Source organism: Pollicipes pollicipes, unplaced genomic scaffold (assembly GCF_011947565.3).
Source record: "Pollicipes pollicipes isolate AB1234 unplaced genomic scaffold, Ppol_2.1 Scaffold_3216;HRSCAF=3773_pilon_pilon_pilon, whole genome shotgun sequence".
NCBI classification, from domain to species: domain Eukaryota; kingdom Metazoa; phylum Arthropoda; class Thecostraca; order Pollicipedomorpha; family Pollicipedidae; genus Pollicipes; species Pollicipes pollicipes.
In genome coordinates this window covers 2,080,509-2,100,935 of record NW_023596251.1, presented here as the reverse complement: position 1 = coordinate 2,100,935, position 20,427 = coordinate 2,080,509, and the positions used below count along the sequence as shown (strand labels likewise).

The window sequence follows — 20,427 nt, the reverse complement described above, 5'->3', positions numbered from 1 at the left end:
ACTGAACCACGCAGCCACCCAGCCGTAGCTTTCTTCCTGACCTCTTCATCCCCTAAGCCCCCGCCTGTCACCATACCTTCATGGCAGCTCTGACTCGAGTCCGTCGTAGTGAGCCGGGGGCACCTGCCTGACGAACTGCACAATGTCGCCTTGCCACCTGTTAAATATAGACGGCATCAAACAATCGACGCATTGTCGCACACTGCGTGACGGCATGCGGCGCTTCACGCTCCAGGGGCCGGTGCATGTCAAACACCCTGCACACGGGCGCACCTGATCAAACGCCGTGACGCCGCCGCTGGGAGGGCCGTGCGTCCCCGCCTGGTCAGCGGAAGGGCGTGTGAAGGTCTTGGCTCATGTCTGTTCTGGTCCTCCACCTTCGCCCACATGGTTTTGTACTTTACGTCAAGCTTCCAGTGTGATTCAGTGGCGGAGGTTCCTTTGAAAACCTGAGGCGGCGGCTCATGTTTTGTTTGTTCCCATTGACACCAGTAGGGTGGCGGCGGTAACAGAGGGGTATAGGCGAGGTTCATGTTACATTTTGTCCTGGTCACAGGGAAAACTACCCTTCCTCCTCGCAATACACCGTTCTGGTCTGATTCTCCTCCCCAGCACCCTCCGACGCAGGGCTGCCCCATGCCTCCTCTGACGCTTCCTGGGCGCGTAACGGCACAGTCGCAGCTCGAGCGGTGGCTGGCTTCCGCCGGCCTCCTCCTTCCTCCACCACCGGCCGAGTGTTTGGCACCAGTGTGGCGCGTGACCTGCTCGGCTGCCCACGCGATGACGTGCACACCTGCGTTTTTGTCGGCTTACCGCTTTTAAACGCGATGGTTTATCAATCATCCGATAGGAGCTGGGCCGGAGAACGTGCCGTCCTCGCTTACGTATTTATGGTGCCGTGTCCTGCCCGCCCCCGCACCTGACGCGGTGGCTCGTGGTGGGCCGTGGTGGTTGGCCCGGCCGGGGTCACGAGGGCATAGCCTGCGGCGCCACACGAACGGTGGCGCCGGCCCCTGGTCGAGCGACAGAAGGTTTGAACTGGGAACACGTGTTGAGGTGGGCTGATGTCTTGACTGGGAACACGTGTTGGGAAGGCCTGATTCGCTTGAGTTCTTTTCGTAAAGGCAGTGCAAGTCGGATTGCCAACGAACTATGTGGAATCGGGGTGGCGGGGTGAGGTGAAACACAACGGTATTGTGATGCACGCCACACGTAATGTTTGCACGCTTCAGCCCGTCAACAACTGTCGCGGAGCATTTGTCGACAAACGCATGAATATGTATTGCACACGAAAGTGATCGAACAGACCCTTTTTGCGCTTGATCTCAATTTAACTGTTGTGGGAGGCTGGCACCAGTCTTGTGTGCCTTATAACATACATATACCCGCTTCCACTGCTCTTAATTGTTCATCAACACTCGCACATAGACACCTTGAATGCAAAGATCCCGACATCACCTGGAGGTTGACCGCCTACCACTACTAGACGCCTCCTTAACGTCATTGCCAGTGGTGGCTTCAATGCCCCTATCGCTGTGCCTCTGGACTCGCAGACTGCCAGAAAGCAAACATAAAACGTCAATCAACGTCAGTCGTCAATCTATAATTTTCCCTGACGCTCTCGCCGCCACCGAGATGCGAGGACATCCCACACTCCACGCAAGACCCCCAGGTGGAGGCTGCGCCCCCGCCCTGGTCTCGCCGACACGCTGCTGAAACTACAAAGACACCGCGGCGGAACGCTGGTGCCCAAGCGCTGCTGACTTCCGGTGGAGTCACGACTGTCGGCTTCATGCATCTTGCAGCGACTCCGAAGGCTAGGTGCCCCACGCGTCCTGCGGGACCCGTGCCGGACCGCCACCGTTCGACAATGACCCGGTGCACCACGCGTCCAACGGCCGTGGTGAACCGGGTCTGGACCGTCACGGCTCGACAGCCCGTCTGTGTTCATCAGACGGAACGTGTCGCGTGCTTTGCTGAGGGGGGTGGGAGGGAGGCAGCGGCTATAAAATGGTTAGGCAACGTGCCTGCAATGCTGCAGTCGTCGTTGGACGCAACACCAGGAGTCATGAGGGTAAGTGACAAACTGTTTATGTGCGCGCGCATTTTGCGTCAGCCGTCAGCCGTCAGCCGGACGCCATTGCAATTTTCACTGTACGTCTTGAGCTTTCCGCCTTTCACTAGTCTTGGCATCAAACGTGGCCGGATTGAGCCTGATGATAGCCGTGCACTTCTTCCTTAATTGGTACGGCAGGAATCCCTGGAAATCCTTCGCTCCTAAATATTCCGCTGATTGCTCTGCTTACTCTGAAGTGCTAAGTGTTAGTTGCATTTATGCAACTTTGTAGGCATTTGCTGCTTGATCCAGTTTAATGTCCAGAAATTTGATACCTTGTGATATCGCGAACCTCGCTTAGGTCCGTCTAATCTTGCCTCACACAGCATGTACATATTCGAACAGATTTATGGAGGCGTCCGTAAATTTTGGCGCTTCTGTCCCTTCCGGTCAATTTTCCATCAACACTATGATCCCTCGACAGAAAATTAGGCCGATCTTCCGTGTCACTAAATTCATACACATAGTGTACTGAAGAGAATATGTAAACATAAATCTACAGAGACATGATTTACAGAAGTAAATAGGCCAATGTGAATGTATACACACGATGTACCAAAATAACTATGCAAATGGGCTTTCACCCACACGCGGTGCTGAAGCGCTAAACTACCGCCGCCCGATACCACAGACGTGTTCTTAAGTCTTTAATGCCCTTCCGCGAGCCATGATTGCCGTAATGGAAGTGCGCGGCACGTGCCAGGGGTGAACAGCGGAGTTCGGAGTTTGAACACCACGCAGGCCCACACACCATCAAATACCGTCACCTCTCCCCGACGGCCAGCGAAATCTTTCGTCGAATATGGTTTTATTGGATGATCGGGTTTCAACTTTCGTGACGGTTTGGAAAGTCCCGCATTAATGTTTGGCTGAGCACCTACAACAATGCCTCTTCATGCTCAAGGTCAAACGACAGACGACAGTGTCAGGGTATAAACACGCGTAGTTGGGACCCGGTCCAACAAGCGTGCACATCATTTGGATATATGTTGAAAGGAAGCAGGCGCTAAAGCTACAGGCCGCTATTTCATCGAAATCTTGTTTTTATATTCCCATTTTTTTGCGGAACGAGGCACAAATATGGCTCACAAGAAGTTCAGGATGGCTATGGGAATAGGCTGTGGGTGTGATGCTGCACACAGCCACATCTCGGTGAATTAGACCGTTTGCTGTCTACAGCTGCTTAATGAAACCATGTCCGCAACGAGCTCGCTGACGACGTCTGGCTACGTGCTTTCCTATGTGTGTAGCGGAAACGGGGCGCTATAATCACAGCATGGAGTTTAAGGGTCGGGGTAACTTTGATTCGAAATATAACTGCCATAACGCGATTAAATTCGGGATACAGCCGACCACATTGTAAGGGTACCCATGTGCACGTGTTTCAGGGAAATACATTTTCTGCTTTAGTACGGTGTGGAACGATAGGACCAGATTCCTTCCTACAACAGTTGAAACAGACAGTTAAACGCTAAGGTATCTCTGGATGCAGCGCTAGGTGTTGAGGGAGGCTGGAAAGTTACACAGTTCCTTAGGTCGCTGCCATGCACGCCAAATTATCCAGGGAGCGGCGGTATTACAAACAGTTTCTGCTTGCCAGCTCGTGGTGTGCTTGCAACGCATAAAAGGCTAGCAGGCATTCTTTGCACCATTTTCTTCCTTTTCCTCTAAGCAGAGGCGAAGGCGTTTGAGAGAACCCGGTTGAAGGCAACCAACAGCTCAGCTAAGCTGGCAGAAGTGTATTTTAACACATCTCCGGTCAACATCAGCCGGGCTTCATCACAGTGACGCTTTAGAGATTGAAACGTCCAAGATTGTCAAGCTGTTGCCAAGGAGGGCTGCAGTGGAGCCTTCACATGTGACTCACAATTGGTAAACGTGGATGTCCTGTGCCAAGTCGACCCCTTTGACCACCTTACCGCCAATGTTTCGGTGCTCCCGGCGCGTAAAAAGTGTTAATTTCTGTATTTTGAATCCAGTGGTGCTGACATTTGAGATCAGCACCTTTCCCAAGCTTACGCATGCGTCAGCATCCTGTGTGTTGCGCTGCTGTGGCTCCTGCTCAGGAAACCGGTGAACTGGAGGTTTGAAACGGTCAGGGGACCGAGGGTCGGACCGGAGAGATGGTGTCGGTCTAGGCCTGTCACGCACTGATGACGATATTTTACAACTTGTCGGCAAAAGTACTGAGACATCTTAGGCTCAAAGCTAATTAAAGAAACGCTACTTTTCACTCACAGGTCACAACAGCTAACATAGCCCTAAATTTAATGGGCCCAAAAATTGGCAGTCCAGCCCAATTGGAAGGGCCTAAGACTAAAGAAGATAGCCAGACAGCCAAGAGCGCGAGAATGACCTCAGTCAGGAAATATGGTTCCGGTGTCGGTTTTGGATTATTCATTAAGGACAAACGAGACAGGGTACCTTAGACAGCATGCCAATTCCCAGTTTATTGTTAAAGGCAAGTAGATACGCTAGCTCTATGGAACGGACACCTGTATAACTAAAACGCATTCGTCCATAGGCGCAGGAATTATCGCGCTATTGGGGGGGGGGGGGGGGGCTACCCTGCATCACATTGGATAAAATTAAGGCTAGTGTTTCACTTTTGTATGAGGCTTTCAACCGAAACAGTCATCTGGAGGCTGCTTTGGTGCAGTTCACAGTCAGGGCCTTCTTTAGGCCTGAGCCCTTCTAGTTTCTTAGCTTTACGCCCTCGAAGATGTGCAGACTTTATCGGGAAGACTATTTCAACGTCTCCCAGGCATCCATGACGCTACAATAACGCCATTCAAATCCCGCCATTTCACTGACCATGCGGCGATCAAGGTGAATACAAATACGATTGTCAAGTCGCTCACCTCTGGCGTTCGTCAGCACGATATCTGATATAGCGACGGTCAGTTGGCTCTTAATCAATGTTGTGCATGGTATGAGACGTAATCCATGAAAGATGTAATGTGAAGCATATTTACTCAACACAGAAGTTGTGTTGTCCGGGGCAGCCTTTATCACCGAAAAGTGTACCAATCCCCACAAGCAAGCTTATTTTATCATATTTGACGCATGCTTCAATATCCTGCAAGGTGAAACTTTCCCTTTAAGTGCTTGAGCCAAAAAACGCCCAATTTTAGGGCGTTTTATGAAATGAAAGGACTTAAACTGTCTCTGAGTCTCCACAAAAAGTCTAGACAAACTCCCTCGCTCCTGTATTTATCGGTGTTCGCCACTGTTTACTAAGCAGCGGCGATCACGGTTGTGGAAATAGTTCCAGGCGATTGAATAGTCGACCTTTTGATATCAATAATAGTAAGAAAATATTGTAAGGACGCTGGCCTATGGTGGGGCAAAGTCATACCAAGGTTGTCAGGATAAGCAATAAGTCCGCAGAAAATCGTTGTTTATGATTCGACAGCATAATGTCAGGTGAAGCTACTCAACTTCGAAATGGTTGCTTTCATAATTGGACTATTGACATTACACGAGTACGGGAAATTCCGTTGACGTCTGGTCAGGTATGGAGTTCGAATCAATGTCAAAACCAAGCTACTTTATGGCTGAAAACACTCTTAATGCGCACAGCTTTTGATGCTCGTGTTAAGTTCATCTATCACAATGACGTTAAAAGGTTGATTATATGACATCATGGTAGTCAGGAGAGTCTGCTAAATCGAAATGACCTCGTTCAATCTTCTACTTCGAGAAGCATGCCGCCTGGGTATTACTTCGCGCCGATTGCAAATTGAATAAATACCAAAATAATCCCGAGAGATTTAGTCATTTCAACATTCCTTAAGTCAAAGGTCATTGACCTGATATGCACACCAGTAACGAGTTTTGCGTGCAAGTGTAGCTAAATTAAGGATAGCTGCATAAAGAGGTCTGAAGGTATTTTGGACATCAACCTGAAGGTTGACCTTGTATAACCTATTTAACATATTATTAAGTGCTTGTATTCGTAAACATAGTCGTTAGCATTAATGTATATATATATATATATATATATATATATATATATATATATATATAATATTAGTATTTGACCTATTAGACTGAAAGGTCATCATCAAGGAACCTTTTAACCTCAAACCTCAAAATTTGAATCAACTTGGTTCATACAAGTTAGTTCATATAGAGCATAGAGCCCTAGCTATTCTGGGAATTTAGTGTACATAGCTCTCCAGCAGTTGACTGGTCACCCGAGCGCGTGTTAAGAGACTCGCATTCCTCCCAGTATCTTGCTCTGCTCTCTAAGTTTGATCCACTGTCATGTTCGTTATCCGCTCAGTAGTCACAAAGCGCTGCAACGCCTTGGCATCCCCCAACCAGATTTCTCATTTCCTTCCGCCGTCGCAGGGTTGTAATTTTCATCGGCACACTGCTCTGTACCTCGCTGTTCGTCTCGGGACCCGCGTCGTGTTGTGGCCTGTATCTGTCTGCCGGTTTCTCACGAATGCGATGTGTCCGCCAGCTGACCACCGTGTCAGCCCTCCTGGTCGTGGCCGCCTGTCTAGTCCACGGTGACGACGATCTGGACGATCTCGACGAGGAGGACCATCGCCGCTCTGCCAAGACAACCGCCCGCGCCAAACCCGACTACAACTACGGCTACAGCGTCAAGGACAAGGCCTCTGGTGTGAAGCTGAACGCGAAGGAGAAGCGTTTCGGGGGTCGCACGGAGGGCTCGTACACGACGAAACTGCCCGATGGCCGCAACCAGGTGGTCGATTACTGGGTAGACGGCAAGTCGGGGTACAATGCAGAGGTTTCTTACGACAGCCTGCCCAAGCATCCTGAGTCGGTGACCGAGAAGATCGCGACAGCTCCCCCTCCTTCTATTCCTCTTCCTCCACATCTTCCTCTTCCTTCTCCTACTCCTTCTCCTTCCCTTCGTCCCCATGGCGGAGGGTCTGCCTCATTTCGGCCGGCACTTCAAGCGAGACCTCTGCTTTTCCGGAGGCCCCATCTCCACCCGAGGCCCCACCTCCACCCAAGGCTCCATCTGCGCCCGAGGTCCCACCTCCGCCCGAGGCCCCATCTCTACTCGAAGACCCATCTCCGCCCGAGGCCCCTGATACATCCAGAGGCGCTGATGCGTCGGCGGCCGTTCATCCATCCGAGACCGCTGATCCACATGAGGCCGGTGATTCACCCAAGACCTGGCAGGCATGTGCCGCGGTTCCTCCCGCGAACACGGGAAGGCGTTTGAGGACGCACTTTTGTCGTTATTCGCACGGCAGCTTGTTTAGGAATTTCGCCAGCTTGAGCGCCCTATATGTAATATGGTCCGTGACGTCCGGTACAGTTTCATGTCCATGTGTGAGCCAAGCAATAAACGTTCAGCAGCCATGCACAACGGCATCTTTATTGAAGGAAGCAGTCGCAGGCCAGCAGTGGGACACTGAGTTGAAGCTTAACATGCTCCGCTTGGCATGTTGCATGGAAGCACAGGCCAGGAGTGTCTCTCCTAGGATATTTTCATTGATGAGCACCATCGGGTTGGCATTGCTTAAACACGGTTGCTCTTATAGGGGAGAGGAAGCGAGGTAAAAGGCATCGTGTTACGGTGCAGAAAATTAAGAGGACTCCTCCATGTTCGCTTCGAAATTTGAACTGAGGCGTCATTTTTAAGTTCATGACTTGTAGTTCAGTCACACCCTTTACAAGATTTCAATTACTCTCGTTTCTGAATTAGATGCACGCAAACTTTTGCAGACTTCCTCGCGTCGCCTATGTTTAAAGGGAATGTTCCACATCTACATGGGGTTTTAAAGTAAAAAAGCCATCTTGAGGATCTTTTGACGCAGTTCACGGTCATGTCCTTTTTAAGACCAAAAACCCCCGGGTTCCTCGGTTACGCGCCCGCAAAAATGGGATAATATTTATTGGGAGACTATTTCAAAGTCACCTTGGCGTTGATGATGTCACAGAAACGTCATACAATCGCCGTGATATTACAGGATGTTTCCTGCTTGTGGTCAAAAACAGCATAGCCGCTGAAACATTCGCAAAACTGTATTTGCAGTACAAAACAGCAAAACAAAACAGAGTAATTCCACCGATTTTAAAAAAGCCACCGATTTATTAAAACCATTACTAAACTCGAGCGTTGGCAACGGCATCAGGTCCTGTGGTGAGTCCCTGAAATATCGACGACTTTGAGTTTTGATATGGGATATGTGGGAATAAATGAGCCAGCACGACAAAACTGCATTTAGAGTGATCAAGGCCAGAAATGCAGCATAGAAAACTTCAGATCATGAACCTCCAGATTAGCAACTTCACAATGTCCTCATCATGCGCAACAGCGATGTGAACTAGGCTAGCCAAGATCTCAGTACCGTATTCAAAAGGTTCAGACCTTATTCTTGAAAAGCAACGTAGGCAGGCTACGAGTGCCCCCCATCGAAGAGCGAGGATTTATGCTTTCAGGGTCCGAGCCAACATACGGTAGGGCAAAATACTTTCCGAGTCGCGCCAAAGTGCCAGGGCGACCAGAAAATGCCTGGAGTCGAGGGTCCTCCAAATGCCTGGAGTCGAGGGTCCTCCAAATGCCTGGAGTCGAGGGCCCTCCAAATGCCTGGAGTCGAGGGTCCTCCAAATGCCTGGAGTCGAGGGTCCTCCAAATGCAAGGATGATAACCTTCCAAGAGGAATCATAGCTTCGGAAATATCTCTTCAGGTATTCGAGCTCAGCAAGCATGGGTCTATGAGAAGAGCTTCTATGTGTGTTAATATGATAGACGCTCAACAATATGCTCTAAAGAAGGCTGCTCATGTGGCACAAACAAGAACGTAGGTAGCCATATTTCTCCCTCCTTGCCCTTCTTTGGTGCCGAGGGGTTCCATGGATATTTCAGAACCACCGCTAAAGGCTGGATTGGAGGGCCGGAAGGGCGAGGCCAGAAGAAGCGTTCCAAGATAAACGACAAGTGGCCTACAACCTTCTAAGTGGCTTACGCCCTCAGTCCTCGAATTTTCATAAAATTGCGTCACAGGGCTTGTCATCAGCGCTGAAGTAAACGGTACCATTTTTAATCCCTCAGTTGCTAAGTTTCGCGTTCGAGCCTTTGGAAATTTCGAGCTGCGTGGTTGCAGGGAAATCACCTCCATTAAAATGATCAGAAAGGTACCTTAAACATTCATGTGCGATTTTTGAAATCGTCGGTGCCAAAAAATGACAATCAGCGCACTATAAGCTTTTACCAAGAACGAATAACAATTTTGTTACGTGACATTGCTCTTTTTCTCAATTGCACGTAAAAGAGCGTAGTTCGGTCCCCAATGTTAAAAATAAAAGGGTGGATTTCTGTTTGGAAAGGCATGGTTCATGTGCCGACGAATCACGCGTAGCACACGAAGACTGGGCGCGCGTCTCACCGCCGCAGTGGGCTGCCCCCCCCCCCCCCCAAGTGTACTGTCGGGGGGGGGGGGGGCAGGGTAATGTGGGTGCGTACTGTGAGTGCGATGGCGTCTCTTGTTCATGTGGGGCGACTCAGAGGTCAGACAAAGACCAAGTGATAGGACCTTGGGCCAATGCTGGTTGTGCGACTGGAGCGTATGGTTGTTTTGGCAGTGAGTTGCGAAATGAAACGCTCAAGCAACCCCAGTTGTGCCGATTCATTTCGAAAACACGCAACGAGAGCACGGCGAGGCATGCCCCCCTTTTGCACTTCCACTCATTGTTAGATCAGACACGTCCGATTTAATCGGTAATGCACAGCTTCTCGCAATCCTTCTGAATAGCTTAGACCTACTGCAGAACAAATTTCATTGGACTCCCTGCTCACCACCATGAAAGTAACAACTTCCATTTGCTTTGCGTTTCCCCACGAGTAGATTCTGAAATGTTTACAGCACACTCATTTGTCAAAATGCTTGCGTAATGAGTGTTAAGTGAGCGTGAAACACTGTTTACAGAAAATAATTGCAAACATGAGACTATTATCCCGCAAACACTACGACATGATGGGTGGCAGCGGCATGCACGCGGTTTGCGTGTGTTGTTATCACCAGAGGCCAATGTTATAAAAAAAGAACGCCACTGCCTGCATAAAAGTAAGGCACCGAAGAAAGAACGGCACTCTGCCGAATGCTATTAAAAGAAAACCCGACGGCAAATCTGTCCTTTTTCTCATGCTGGCGTGTTTTCTTCTTCTCGTGACGTATTATTTACAGACAGCCCGGTTGGTGAGTTGTGCACCCAAGCAAAGAGCCTTACACGGGCTCGTACGTTAGCAAGAAATTATGAAATTAGGGAAATACTACAGTAATTATATATATATATATACATATATATATATACATATATATATATATATATATATATATATATATATATATATATATATATACATTACTAATTATCCATCACATGTCGTACGACAAATTTAAATCCTAACAAAACTAACAAAAAATTGTGTCTTACAAGTAAAGCCTCTTGAGTTGCATTACCATCAACCCCCGTTGAGACTGTTTTCGATGCAGCTCACGGTGAAATGCGTTGTTATAACCGAAAACCTGTGCGGAAATTGTGAGAAAACCTGCCATTTGATAGTCCCACGGGCTGTGCAGTTGTGGGGTCACACTTACCTGACATTTGTGCGTGAGTCCGCCACTTAAAATGGATGCGATCACTGGTGGTGCGTGCCGGTGGGTTGCATTGATATGGATGTGATCGATGATGGGAAAGGTGTACGTGTGAAATTTGTACTACTGAGAGAGAGAGCATCGTTTCGATATTTTTAAGTGTAATGACTCCCATTAAAATGTAATATACCGATATCTGCTTTTATCGTTATGTTTGCATTTGAACATGACAAGGTAACGATTTAGAAAACCCATAAGAAACACTAGCATATCCCATGCTGCAAGGGTGTATAACGGCACTTTGCCACTTATGGTTTCTTCGATGTGTTGCATGCCATCATATTAGCAACTCATTTTGGCAGTAGGGGCAGGTTTGTGAGGCTCGTTGATGCACATGCTTGGTAAAAGCTTCCCTGACATGACTTTGGAAAATTGCCTTTGCCAAGCATTCTGAAAATATAGTGCTGCATTTTTATGGATGCACATACCACTTTCTTAGCAAATGTTGTGTGCAAGAGAGCATTACTTGTGAGTCATCACTGTCATGCCTTCAGAGAATTTGCTTTGAGAAATTATCAAGTAGATTGTGTGTGGCCTTGAAAGATTGTAAATAGCTTGGGCAACAATTGTATGTCCATATATTTCGTAACTTTCCACAAGATCCAGTGGCTTTTTAGAAGTTACACGTCATCATTGATAAAAACGGGCATTAAAGAGACAATGTGAAACCTAATAAAAATAGCCTAACACATCACACATCGGTCAAGGGATCATCTCGGCGAATCACACTACTGCATTCACATCTTAGCATCACACACAATCGAATTCACACACGCACCCACTCATGTGCCAATATTCGCCTCACTCAGTAGCAACTCCATAAGTTGGCGCTTGAAGCGGCCTAGACTCTGAACATTGCGCAAGTCGGGCGGCAGGCAGTTAAACAAATCCGATGCTTGTAGCTAAATCGGCGAGTGCCAGAGTTGCTCACCGTTCGGGGGCGCCTCAGCTGGTTAGCCTGTCGCGTTTCATGAGTGTGCTCAGCACGTGTGAACATCGCGGTTATATCTGGTGGCTGACCCGTGAGTAAGACTTTTTTGAGCAGGCACAACATATGATATCTGACGAGCTGATCAGCACTAAGCCATCGTAGATCCCTGACAGCATCCGATATATGGTCACACCTTCTCCTTCCGCTCGCAACCCGCGCACAGAAGTTCACAAGTTTTTGCACGCGATGGAGCAGGGTGGCTCCGTGACAACCATACAGTACTATACAGTATCCTAATGGAGGAAAGCACTAGAGCTCCGACAATGCGAACGAGGGTGTCTCTTGGAAGTACATGCTTGGCATGGTACAGGGCCATCAGAGCGCCCGTCGACCTGGCAACAAGCTGATCAATGTGCGGTTCAAATGTGAGATTTCTGTCCATCACCACACCAAGGTTTTTGACAGTATTGCTTTCAGTAATGACAGCTGACCCGAACTTGACATGCACAGGAGGCATATTACGTAGCATAGGCTTTGTCCCGAAAACTATTAACTGCGTTTTTGTTGTATTGACTTTCATAGAGTGGTTGTTAAACCAGTCCAATACAATTGACAAGGTACTCTCCATGGTTCCGACAAGATGTTGCATTGCACTTTTCTTTCCAGTAGCCAAAATCTGTGTGTCATCGGCATATTGTATCACTGTGGCACCTTCTGAATGTAACGCTAGATCGTTAGAGAAAATGGAATATAGGAGCGGCCCGAGGGCGGTACCCTGAAATACCCCCATCCCATTCGGAAGACTGCGAGAGCGTGCAGTATGCCCTGAAGGATATCTGATCTGAACCTGTTGGGTATGCCCGTAAAGGTAGCTTTCAAACCATTTTGTGTCAATATTGTATAGCTTAAGCTTGGATAAGAGAAGCTGGTGATCCACAACGTCAAAACATTTTGACAGATCTATCAAAACAAGCAGAGCGATCTCCCCAGCATCCATTGCGGTGAGTATTTTATCAGTCACTACAGTAAGTGCGGTCTCTGTTGAAAAATTCGTAGGATATCCGTGTTGTGTATGCGAAAATAAATCACGCTCGTTAAAATATGAGCTAAGCTGATGATGAGCAATATGCTCGACTTTTTTTGCTATCGCTGGCACTGCAGAGATTGGCCTAAATTTGGTAGGATCGTTCAAATCACTGGTTTTCGGGCGCGCTGTGACAAGAGCGTGTTTCCAGGCGCTGGGCACCGTTCCCTCAATGAGACTGCTATTGATGACGTCAAGTAGGGGACAGCCGACACCACGAAAAGACTTCTGTAAGAGCTGCGTACTAAGTTCATCTAGCCCACAGGATGTCGTCGGGTTCATCGTAGACATAGCTGCATAGACATAGCTCATCGCATGACAGAGGATGCACCTTAAATGAGCAGGTCATAACTCGGGGGAGCCTTACCGGCAAAGCCGTGCCTCGGTTCGGCACGGTGGCGGCAGTCGTAGGCCCTACCTTCACAAAGTAGCCGTTCAAAGTATCAGGATGAATGTTTCGTGTGGCTGACGTACCCTGTTTACTGCCAATGACCGATTTAACGCACCGCCACATGCCGGAGTGACCTGCCTCAGAAATCTGCTTCCTAATATGATCGCGGCAGTCCCGTCTAATAGCTGCCCGTGTCTGTTTATTGAGTGCCTTGTACTCAGCACGCGAACAGCACGCTAGAGCGACGCGGCGACGAACCATCAACACACGCTTATCAGCTGAGACAGGTGGGGCGGATTGACAGCGCAGTTTAATGCGCCGGGCAGGCGCGACGGCATTCAAATGGGGGATGTAAGCACTCCTAGAAGAGTCCCACTTCTCAGACGTCGTCGCACTTCCATAGACGAGAGACCAGTCGGCGTTCACAAGCAAATCATTGAAATAATCAAAATCAACTCGATTCAGGGATGTGATGACATTGGTTTGGCGTTTCCCTTTCGAAAATTTCAGCAATATTCGCGTGAAGTCATGCGGACTATAGTGACAGGCGGTGACACCACAGCGTTGGATGAGGTCCTTGTGATTTGTAATCGTAACATCTAACAGCGAGCCAGCAGGACGGTACGTTGGATAGGAATCGTTACACATATGCAGATTGTAAGACCTTAACAGTTGCATCAATTTCTGATAGCCGGTGCCTGTGCTCGAGCCAATCAGGCTGATGTTTAAATCACCGGCGATCACAATTGGGCAGTCATGTGTGGACATTATACATTGTAACTGGTTCTCCAAATCATCGAGATCATCATACACCTGCCGGGCTGTGTTAGTGGGATGTCGGTACAACGACCCGAAAATAATCTGCTTTGCTTTAGCGGGTCGAACAAGGGTCCAAATAACCTCAAGATTCGATGAACTAGCGGCAGTATGAGGCGTTTTCAGAACAGTCACATCAAACGAGTCTCGCGCCAGAACTGCGACCCCTCCGTAACCCCTAGGCAGTCCGCTGTCTGCAGGCTGGTCGTGACGGTACAGCCGGTACCCATCAATGTTCAGCAGCCGGACGGGGACAGACGGCCGCAACCACGTTTCACTGAGTGCGAGAATATCAAACTGATGCATATCAGTTAGACTGTGACGTATTTGTATCGTATCTAATATCATGCTTTATCATGATATCATATATATATATATATATATATATATATATATATATATATCATATAACATAATATCACATATCATAATATCATAATATCATAGCGTATCAAACTTTGTATGTTTAACTGCGCGATGTATAGTTCACCCGCACGGCATTCACCGGGCGCCCGCCACCTCGCTCCTCCCCTACAGCCCCGGCGCCGCGATCGTTTGCCCCGGCGCGCCGGGCGGCTGCCGCCCGAGTCAGGCCCACGGCCACCAGAGGACCGGCCCGCGCTCACGCCCGCACCCAAGCCGACCAAGGCAACCCTGGGCTCGCCCCTGGCCGCAGCGGTGACCTGGCGCGGTCCGGTCCATGCATTTTGCCCATCTCACCATACTACACGCACTTGTCATGTCTCCGACCTTGCGGAATGTCAGCGGGTTTGCAGTGGCATTTCACTACATGCAATGTTTTTTGTTATACATGAGGTACTATTTGTGTGAACGGTATTTTGGAGTAAAGCAACCTGGTAGCCGCAGCATTTTGCATGACTGTGAAAGCATTGCATTCAATGAAGCAACCTATTTTTGTTTTTTAGCACACTTTTGTTAACTGCAAATGCTGTGAGCAATGCAGTCAGGCTGTGTGAAATATTGATAACAGTTGTTATTTTTTCATTGCACTATCAAAATGGAATAAGTGCTCTCGACGCAACGGAACACAAGAAAGGTGCAAGGCACTGCAGGAAAACACGGTTGATACAGTAGTAAAGCAATCATGGTTTCATTTCCCACCTCTGAAATCTCACTCCAAATGAACGAGTGTCATGCCGCAGTCCACAAAAACGTCGGGTTAGAGTGGCGTTTTTATCTGACGTAAAATTTTCCGTCCCCTTCCAACTATGGCGCAGTGCCTCACCAGACATCGTCTCACAAATAATTTTATAATGCTCAAACAGTCCCACTGTCCCCTTTTTCGTGACGTATTTTCCGTGCCGTTCTTTTTTTACCAGACGGCTTATAACATCCGGTGACGTCAAATTGAACTAAAAAACGTCAGTGGCGTTCTTTCTTATAATATTGGCCACATGAGACGTGAAGCTCATGGCTGGATCTGCTGGCCTGCAAGATGTCACTTAAAAGGACCTACTGAGTCGTGCTGTGTATGATGTTCATAAGAAGCCCTGCAAGATGCAGGAGTGCGATAATTGTCGACGTTAGGGATGTTGTGCGGTCGTTTTTCATTAACGCGATCGATGCACAGGTAGAGGACATTTTGCATTCGGTCAATGAAATCAGCTGTAACCGGTGGGTGGGCACCGACCGCTGTACTTAAACTGAACTTGTCCTGCCAATCGATGAGGTTTTTTTGACTAAGTTGCCAGAAGCCATAGCTGCAGTGACCAGACATTATTTTACGCCCCAGCACCAGCATAAATTTTTCAATGACGCTTAAAACGAGTGCCCGAAAACGAAGCCTTGACAATTTGATACTTCTGAAACTTCTGAAAACTGAGACTCCTGAAAACTACACTTCTGTCGTCCAAAGCAAAGTTCAGCAGTTTCGTTGGGATGCAGCACAACGCACGCTGCGTCATTTCGTAGTTTGTTTATCAGAGCCTGGACAAATTACGCATACAAGTTATTGCATGCTGTCAGGTGCGATGGAACATAATGCTATTGTGGTCCATACATTTCTACAGTGCCTTTTACAGGAAATGAAAAAAGCCTCGTTTCAATTATAGAAAAGTGCATTATTGTTCAGATGGATCAATTGCGCACAACAAGAAAAGGTTCAACTATAGTTACATCTTCGTTCAGGAGGACCTTGCGTGAAGCTCGAGCGGCAGTACCTTGCCATCTCCCCTGGGAAGGGCTCCCGCGCCGGGCTTGGGACCTTGAAAAGCGTCGCCGTCGGCGCCAGGCTGCTGCGCCTCCTCCCGAGCACATTCTCTCTGCCGATAATCCATACCGGTTCTTGCAAGGCAAGGCTAATGTGCAGGCATTGTGTTTTGTGGTACCAAAAAGAGTAGTTCTTCAAGCAGGTAGTAAGCCTTGTATCAGATTGGCTGTGAAAGGACCAGGTTTCACAGAGTAACCCCAGTGAGTGCTCATACTGTCATTGTGCGTCAGTTAGATTGAGGCGTCGGGAGGGAAGCAGCGGTGACTTGATTTCAAGAGTTTTTATGATCTCGAGTGAGTTAGCCCCTTTCACTGCGCATTAAGTCGACCTCCACATGCATGCGACCCATCTTGTTAAGCCTAGTGCTTTTTCACTATGCGCTCATTTTCCGCCGCCTGTGCGGAGAGGCGCGCAGTAAATGCTGCACCGGAAGTCAACGGCGGATGGCGCGAGTGAAGCGTCATTTCTTATTGTGACATTCTTTCCAATCCTTTCCAAGCCAATAGCCACCTTCTTAAGTTTTGGACCAAGGGGTTCAATCTACGTTCTTTCACATACAAGTGAGAAAAGGCTCAAATCGTCAAGGGAAACGGGTCTGGGTGTATTGCAAATATTCATAAGGCCACAATATTTTCTTTTGAGTGACGATTCCAACCGCAAAACACACGCAGTCTGGAAAGTTTTCACATCATTTTTACGCGTAGGTTTGCATGTTTTTCTTCCATCTTGGTAAACAAAAAATCGCCGCCGAACGTAGCCCTTCAATCACACAACACAAAAATGCCGGTGGCTGCTACCCCGGAACATCTCAACTGAGAGGCCTGAAAATGTCACAAGTGTCTTCAGCGCTGTGACAGCCCCTCTTACCCAGCTAAGCTAAAATCCGAGAGATGAGGGTGTACAATTGGCACTCAAAAATGAGCGTGTATTAGTCAAAACAAAAAACGTTAGTTATATTTCAATTACTTTATATCATTTATAATGGCAAATAGTAAAGTTAACCTATTATCACATTTTATCGCCCCACAGGCAAGATAGTAATCGATGCACGCGCATTAAAGGCAGGACAGTGCCGCCTAGGTCACTTCTTGAACAGATTCTGTACGTTTTGAGTGACGGTAAAAGAAGAGTGAAAGTATTTCCTATCATCATCGGTAGTCATCATCGGTAGTCTAACGTAATAGTCATTTGTCAGTTTCAGAGTCGCCGAACTTTTCTAAAACCAACCAGCAGAAATGCATCAAAGAACTCTCTGAATGCAGTGGGCACACAATTAACCGTAATAGCTCCTTGCTTGGGTGGAAAATACTGGTGCACCGATGCATTCGAGATCAAAATTATATCGGCGCGAGATTTAAGAGACGCATTGTTCACAGCCTCGTCGCTGAAATCAACGACGCCAGGAAGCCGGGCGGCTCGTGAAGACAAGCTAGCGACGCCAGGAAACCGGGCGGCTCGTGAAGACAAGCTAGTAACAGGCTTGCTTGTGAAATGGGATTTACATAATGAATGCAAATGAGACCAACTAAAGGAACTAAACGAATGTAAGGCATCCCGTCCTTGTCGGATGCACTAACTCCATCGTTCGTACCAGCCGGGACAGAGACGGGAACAGGGGCAAAGGAGTCGTTCGCACCAGTCGGGACAGAGACGGGAGCAGGGATAAGGGAGTCGTTCGCACCAGTCGGGACAGAGACGGGAACAGGGTCAAGTGAGTCGTTCGCACCAGTCGGGACAGAGACGGGAGCGGGGGCAAGGGAGTCGTTCGCATAAAGTCCTTGTTGTTTAGACATGTCACAATCATATGCTGTGACTGTGCTTTCAAAGCTGCTGCGGACACAGACTAGCAAGACATCGTGTAACTGAATGACGACAAAATAGCAATGCCTATAACAAAACACGAAAATACTGGTAGCAGAAGTAACAATATCCGCTGAATACGCGGAAAGATCCCGCATTTGGCTCATAACCGTCTTTCTTTCGTCACATCGCTTTCAACGGCATCATTGCATGCACTCAGTGCCAGCGCATCAAGTTCATGACGGGCATGTGCATCAGAAACAAATTCTCCCCATCCCAGCGGTCTATGACACGTCACCACTTTCCCATGGCTTTGCGCTACGCGCGCACAGATGTCTCTGCAGAAAAGGGATTATAATCTGCAGCGGCGGTACTGTGCGCACCTGATCAACTGTGCGATAGACCACCCCTCGAATGCAAGAATTTTCAGCAGCGGAGGGCGTGGTTGCAGCGGTGGAGTATAAAAGACAACGTTGCAGAGAAAGCATTATCAGTTTTGCCACCAGCGACGGCGTCAGCAGATATGAAGGTGAGCCTGGTGCCTTTAGTCGCTGAACTGTGTTGAAGTAGTGGAAGATGGCGATGATTGAAATTTTGTGTTTAAATGGCACAACATGCATCAGGGGCTTTCGCCAGGGCTGCAGATCAACGAACTGGATGACAGTTACCAACTTTGATCCGTCAACTCTAGCTTGTTCAGCCATGACGTGTTAGAGCCAGGTAAATCGCGCTCGGCGCGATCAACTTGCACTAATTAATTCCAAATATATGAAGGGCTGTTGCTGAAAAGTTTCGCGGGTGAAAACTTCCAAGTCCTCGCACTCAGCTTTACGATATCCATTGCGCTACTCCGCTGCGGTGCCCCAGTGCGCCAGGGCCTTCGCCTCGCGCTGACTGGGTCCCATGCTGTGCCTCCAGCTGATCATCCTGACTACCCTCGTGGCCGCTGCCGCCGCCGGCGCCATCGGCAACGTCGGAGGATATGGCGGAGCAGCCGGCTTCCCGCACGGGGGCGTCGACTACTACGCTAAGCCCGACTACAACTACGCATACTCTGTGAAGGACCGCTACTCCGGCGTCAACACCGACGCGCATGAGAACCGCTACGGACACCAGACCGAGGGCTCCTACGGCTCCAACCTGCCCGACGGCCGCAGGCAGGAGGTCAAGTACTGGGTCAACGGCAACTCCGGCTTCAACGCTGACGTGCAGTACTATGGGGTGGCCGTGCACCCCAAGACTCCCATCTACCGCCAAGGCTTCGGCCTCGGCAACGTCGGCTATGGCAAGGGCTACGGCGGCGGCTATAACGCCATTGGTCATGGCTATAATCCTTACGGATACGGGCACTAGTAAAAACGTGAACCAAACGAGTATAAGAACTTCGTGTTTGTCCTGTGTCGTATGTTGTCACACGCCTAAATACCATCATGTTTGTCCTGTGTCATCCGTTGTAAAAGTATGCTATTTATGAAAGCGTAAGTCACTGTGCACGAGTGATGAGCATTATCAATAAAACGTCAGCAGCCAGAATGATGAGTGGCTTGAGATCGGTCGCGATGACATTCAACAAAACTTCGCGGAAAAACAGCCATAGCGCAAATCAGACAGCTTGATGAAACTTAAATACATCCGTGCGTGCCGGGTTTCGGGACGTTCAGCAACATGTGCGACAACATGCGCAGCAACACGATCAGCTTACAGTGCTGCATCCAACGTGGTTTGAATGGGACATTAGTATTTAGCACCGAGCAGCCTCATGCGGCAGGTTTGTTGTATTCAACACAGGGTCATTCCCATTTCGGAAAATGACTGGTTGATATCACCAATCTTTCACTGGCCGATGGTAAAAAAGTCATTCCGTGCATTTGTCCTGCTTATACACTGTCATACTGTTTGGTTTGTAGCGCATCGGATGCTTTCCTGGTCCTGTGTGAAGGTTAAGTTTGCTTCAAAATGAGCACGCCAGGTAGCAGCAGGTAGCTGATCATGCTATGCGTCAGTGGTTTGTCTGGTCGGTGGGGTGACGTCACGTCGGTGGGGTGACGTCACGTCGGTGGGGTGACGTTTTATGGATCCAATGCTCGGCCTGCTCTTTGTGGAAAGGGAGCGCGGTTCAAACAATATCAGAGAACGTTGTGGATGCGGCTCACATGTTCTGGTCTGGCTCACCCCACAGAGCTTGACTGCAGCAAACATAATTTGTCGTAGGGAAGTGTGGAAAGAGGCATGAGCCCAGCATGCTAAAGAAAATTTTGTCGGCTTTACTAGTCACGGTTGCTATACAGGCTTCGGATCTTTGTCGTTACCATTTGCCTTTTCAACCTGCTGGAGCAGGTGCACGAAAGGTCCCCTCATTAAGTCAAATATCTATTAACTTAAATGGCTTATGCTATACATATGCGCATATC

At 48.6% G+C, this 20,427-nt stretch overlaps 2 protein-coding genes across 2 annotated transcripts; both read left to right on the top strand.

The window, feature by feature from the left end:
* The first annotated feature begins 2,046 nt into the window (after positions 1-2,046).
* Positions 2,047-7,457, top strand: LOC119090974 (pleckstrin homology-like domain family A member 1). The gene is made up of 2 exons (XM_037213700.1): positions 2,047-2,074; positions 6,588-7,457. The coding sequence occupies exons 1-2, from the start codon at positions 2,069-2,071 to the stop codon at positions 7,323-7,325; spliced, it is 744 nt and encodes a 247-aa protein (XP_037069595.1). The 5' UTR covers positions 2,047-2,068; the 3' UTR covers positions 7,326-7,457.
* Positions 7,458-18,520: 11,063 nt separating this feature from the next.
* Positions 18,521-19,544, top strand: LOC119090967 (adult-specific cuticular protein ACP-20). The gene is made up of 2 exons (XM_037213693.1): positions 18,521-18,545; positions 18,935-19,544. The coding sequence occupies exons 1-2, from the start codon at positions 18,540-18,542 to the stop codon at positions 19,367-19,369; spliced, it is 441 nt and encodes a 146-aa protein (XP_037069588.1). The 5' UTR covers positions 18,521-18,539; the 3' UTR covers positions 19,370-19,544.
* The last annotated feature ends 883 nt before the right edge of the window (positions 19,545-20,427 follow it).